Source organism: Bremia lactucae, linkage group LG5 (genome assembly GCF_004359215.1).
Source record: "Bremia lactucae strain SF5 linkage group LG5, whole genome shotgun sequence".
NCBI lineage: Eukaryota > Oomycota > Peronosporomycetes > Peronosporales > Peronosporaceae > Bremia > Bremia lactucae.
The window spans coordinates 2227963-2232767 of record NC_090614.1 but is presented as its reverse complement, the minus strand read 5'-3'; the positions used below and the strand labels follow the sequence as shown (position 1 = coordinate 2232767).

The following is a 4805-nucleotide window of genomic DNA, read 5'->3' as shown; positions in this document are numbered from 1 at the left end:
CAATATATCGAACGGTATTTCAACCGTTCGATATATCGATCCTGCACGGTCTGCTCCAACGAGGTAAGCGTCACGGTTGAAAGACCGTTCGATATATTGATCCTGCACGTCTGCTCCAAAGAGTGACGCTTACCGCGCTCGTGTTCAAGACCCTCCTCCGATACATGGAGGTAGCGGTCGAGTTTGTCGATCTTCAACTCCAGATATGACACACGGTTCGGATCTAGCTTTTCCTCCTTCACCACAACTTTTGGTGGATTCCCACGGTGGTCAACATTATCTTGTGAAGCGTATCGTAAGGCACTGTGATGTGAAGGGGCAGCGAACGAATTATCGGGTTCGCTGGCGCGGTTATCCACCTTCGCATAACAGCTGGAAGCCTCGTTCTTAGCTGATTGTTGACGTTGAGGGCCTCGTCTGTTTGTATGGCGAGACCCATCCAATGGGTCAGAAGGTCCATCGAAAAACACGCGCCCTTGGTGCATGTAACTCGATTGCAAAGAGTCAATCGCATCGCGCATCTCGATAGAGATGCGAGCCCTCCCCCCAGGGCGAAGAAAGGGAGTATACACCCCCTTTCACTCGTTTCGTGTTGTCGACATAACACGGACAGGAATTCCTCAACGTAAGGCATGGAAGGCCTGCCTCACGAGACAACTGATGCAATTTCAACCTTGAACCGGTTGGAGTTCGTTTTGAAACTTAACGCTAATCACGCTAAGTCTTCGAAGCCTGGCTTTGCGTCCAATGTCTTTGACATTGCGAATAAACGCGTTTCATGCTTGCATCAACGAGCTTTATCTCGCTTGTTGTTGCCATAATTCCATCGATGCTTAAGAAAAGCATCGAAATAAAAATTTTCCTCAGCGCGTAAGTTCTTTGCGCTTGAATCAAGGCCATGTAGCTTTGTCGCAATAAATAAAGGAAATTTATTGTGAGGAGTAGTATCTCCAGACAAGCTACTGACTAGCCGGGCAAAAGCCACGGCTTGTTATTAGGGGAAGAAGATGAGATTTATCTTTGCACTCCCCTGAGTGGTACACTGAAGCGGGGTACCACAAGGACTTTTATTACGATGGCTCATGCCATTGTTATCACCACGCACATGATGAGTGTGGGTTATGGCACGGGAGACGGTGCTGGCGATAGAGAAATATCCTCATCGTCGGAACTAAACATGCTAGTGCAAACGCTATTAGCACGTCTATCCGATTGAGCCCTCTCTTTCGAAAGCTCATAGCTAGCCTCCTGACGACGATCAGGCAATTGTTCGACGTTTTTCAAGTCGGCAGTTTCGTCCGACTCGCATCCATCGCCGACTTCCAAAGAGGTGACTCACCACGTGCACCCACGGTTGCGGGAGAAGAGGATACTACGGCAGACGAAACGTCTGCCGCAAGAGACAATAATGCGTCGCCCGCGGCTGCATGTACCGCAGCCGAAGGTTCCGCACTATTCGCAAACCGCATGGACTTGTTAGCCATGCGATAGAATTGGAAATGATGTTTCTAACCAATCAACATCGTTTTCGATTTAGTGTTCTTATAGTGACACTCTTTTCAATGACAATTAGAGTGATTGTCATTTAAGGGAAGGGGTAATGTAACGAGGTGAATCGATACATGAAATTAACACTTAAAAGGCTGTTAATTTTTATATATTCTATAAGGTACATTTTATTTGAAGAATATTACTTTACGCAGTAATATTCGGAAAGCTTATCTATTGGTGGATATAGGCCATTATGTCTACTTGCCCGCGGTTCAGTCAGCACTGGACGCGCGCAAAGAGAGAGACAGATAAGACTTATCACATGTTTTCTGTTTGTTTAGTATTAAGTAGATAGAAGCAGAAGAACTTAATAATTTTAAACACAGTTAGCTTTTAACCCTGTTAAAAGCAATTTTAATAAAGAGAGTCTTCCTCAGCACGTACTAGTAGGGTACGTGAAAGGATGTGAGGCACCACTCGCACTGAAACAGTGCGAAGTGGACTTGTTGAAGCAGTGCGAAGTGGACTTGTACTGAAGCAGTGCGAAGTGGACTTGTACTGAAGCAGTAGAAGTCGGCAGTGCCCCGTTACAGCAATGCTCTATCTATTTAAAGAAAGAGGGCGCCCAAAGAAGAAGCGGATCCTATCAAAACAAGCAACTGAAAGAATTGATTAGCGCCAAACACCAAATTGGTCGTAGTCGTAGGACCATTTCGAGCAAGACGCATGATTGTATGCTTCGTTATAGTTAGTTCATAGTGCATAATAATTAGAGGTTTTAATTTAAAACTGGGTTTTCTTTGCCATAAAAACAGATAAATGTATTATTAATTAATTCGAATGATTAAAGACAAGTTTCCTTCGTTCTATAGTCTTTATGATTCAAGCTTGTGTATACTCGTACGTATATTATACATGTGTGGGGATATTTTCTTTATCTATTAATCATTTTAAGATCTTTTTTTTATTTTTTGAATATTTGGTAAATTGTTTTTATTTGTTAATTATTTTGGTATATTTTTTAAATTCCTTCTTTTCAAATAGGTTCAAAGTGGAAAAACTGTTGGATTAGCTGATATTTATCCTTCCCGCTCAATATACATAACACTTTACTCAGCAACAGCAATGTGGCGTGATCGCTGCATCATAGTACTGCTCGAGAAGGAGACGGGAAAGCAAGACAAGTGAACTGGAGCCGATGTCTGTTGTCAGTTTTTTGCATCAGAGGTTAGGGCAACGCATGGCAATTCGGAACATGAGAAATTTACAGAACTTTACTTTCGATGAGCCATTTCTGATTCTTCCTCGAGTGCGGAACCAAAGCTATGGCTGGCAAACACAAGCGCTCGGCGTCGCTCTGCTGCATTTTTCTTATATCTTGCTACCTCATCGTGATCTGTGCCCAGCAGGTCGCACAATTCATTGGAAAGTCCCGACATGTGCGCTCTGGTCTGGAAGAAAGCGTCTTGCCACTGCCAAAAGCACAGGTCAAGTATTTTGGTTTAAGGGGCCGGCGTCTCATGCAATCAGTGGCACCTTGGAAATGGTTTTTTGAATTTTATCTTGATTTCTGGCTCGAAAATGACAAGGCCGCGGCCGCTGCTAAAACTCTTCCCGATAGTTTGGCGAGATTCAGCCAGAACAAAGCCGCTGCTAAAGCTTACTCCAATAAATTGGTGATATCCGTTAAGTTCTACGAAAGCGATGGCTTCAGAAGCTTGGAAAAATTTGTTCGAAGATCTGTGAAAGGTTCCCAAGAGGAAGTGGACACGATCATTATCTCGGCATTCGTGAACAAATACGGCAATGGCAAGACCATTAAACTCTTCACGGCAACAATACTCGAAAAAGAAAAAAGCCCGGACGACGTCAAGTGGATTTCCTCGTTGCTTGAGTACTTTGTTCGTACCGATGTTAATCTGCTCGAGCTGTCGAAAGAGATCTTCTTGCATGAAGTTATCGATAAGAACGTGGTCGAGTTCTTTTTTAGATTGGGTACAGCTAGACAAAACAACCAAGATGCTGCGTACGAGGTCGTATTACTGTTAGGTCCGACAATCGCTGCAGTAAATTTAAATATACCGAATGATGCGGTGAGGAGGTACACGAATGAGTGGAAGTTTTTGAAGAGCAAGTTAAAGAGCGCATTGCTTGAGTCGACAACAACTTCTGAAGCCACATCGACACGAACACTGATCGGGAGGCTTATGAAGTTGGCCGAAACACTCGAAAAGGATCATTCGTTCGTACCGAGCGTCGCCAACAGCTATGCGCAAATATCGGACCAATTTATCCAATATAGCTTCTTGCCCGCGGCGGCGACGATTGCTCATTATGCGAATCTACCAACTCCAGACTTCAATAGGATCAGCTCTTTTGCGATCACGATTGCCAACACCTACGCGCGATCATCGGATGGTCTTAAAGTGCTTGGGATCGCGAAGCTGGCGTTACCCAAAGAAGATAATTCGAAAAAGTTGTCCGAATCTGCACGGTTCGCAAAGATCGTATTAAAGGAAGCAGGTTATGTTTGGGATACTAACGGATTTAACGTTGGCAAGATGCTCAAGAACTTTGTGAATAATAGGCAGCAGATTGAGCTTCTCCAAACGCCAGAGGCGTTGGCTGTTGTATACGCCATCGAAAATGCTGAGACACAAAGAATCAAATCCGCCGCTAATAAGAATTACATCGCAAAGCATTTACCGGAAAATGAAGATGGCATAGCAGCAGCACAGTCGATGGGAATCAACAAGGCGGTGCGTGTATTCCAGAATACTTTCAATGCCGACAGTGTCAAAGAAATGATCGTAAATGCAGATCAAATGGACCCCATCGTCAAGGCTTTCAAAGAGGCTTTTATAAAGATGAACCCGAACTTTGGCTCAAATTGGTGATGTGAACGAAGCGCAAGGGTCTTGAAACATAACCACTACTTTTTCCGACGCTCATCTAGACGCTTGCTTATGTACGCACCCTGAAAAAAGCTGATGCGATGCGAAGGACATGGACCAACGGATTTTTTTGAGTTGATGTTTATATGTAAAATCTTTAACTTTGTAATTCGACTACCAAATATAAATATCAAATGATTTGCTGTTTAGCGAAATTTGTGCCATGCAGCCTGAGTGAGACGATACCAACAAGTGACATGGCATGAAGCCGCCGTTCTTTTTTGCTCCTATCCAGCACCGCAGGGTTGTCGTGCTCCAAAAAATTAACTGCCAAACAGTGCACGAGCGCGCGCTGTTTGGCAGCCGGATCGAAGAGAATTATAACTCGACGACGCCCTCTTTGAGCAATTTGGACAAGCA

The 4805-nt window shown here is 44.1% G+C and overlaps 1 protein-coding gene across 1 annotated transcript; it reads left to right on the top strand.

Moving 5' to 3' along the window:
• Positions 1 to 2816: 2816 nt before the first annotated feature.
• On the top strand, positions 2817 to 4388 carry CCR75_002493 (uncharacterized protein; the record flags this gene model as incomplete). Its single annotated transcript, XM_067960590.1, has 1 exon — positions 2817 to 4388. The coding sequence occupies one exon, from the start codon at positions 2817 to 2819 to the stop codon at positions 4386 to 4388; it is 1572 nt and encodes a 523-aa protein (XP_067820979.1).
• Positions 4389 to 4805: the final 417 nt, after the last annotated feature.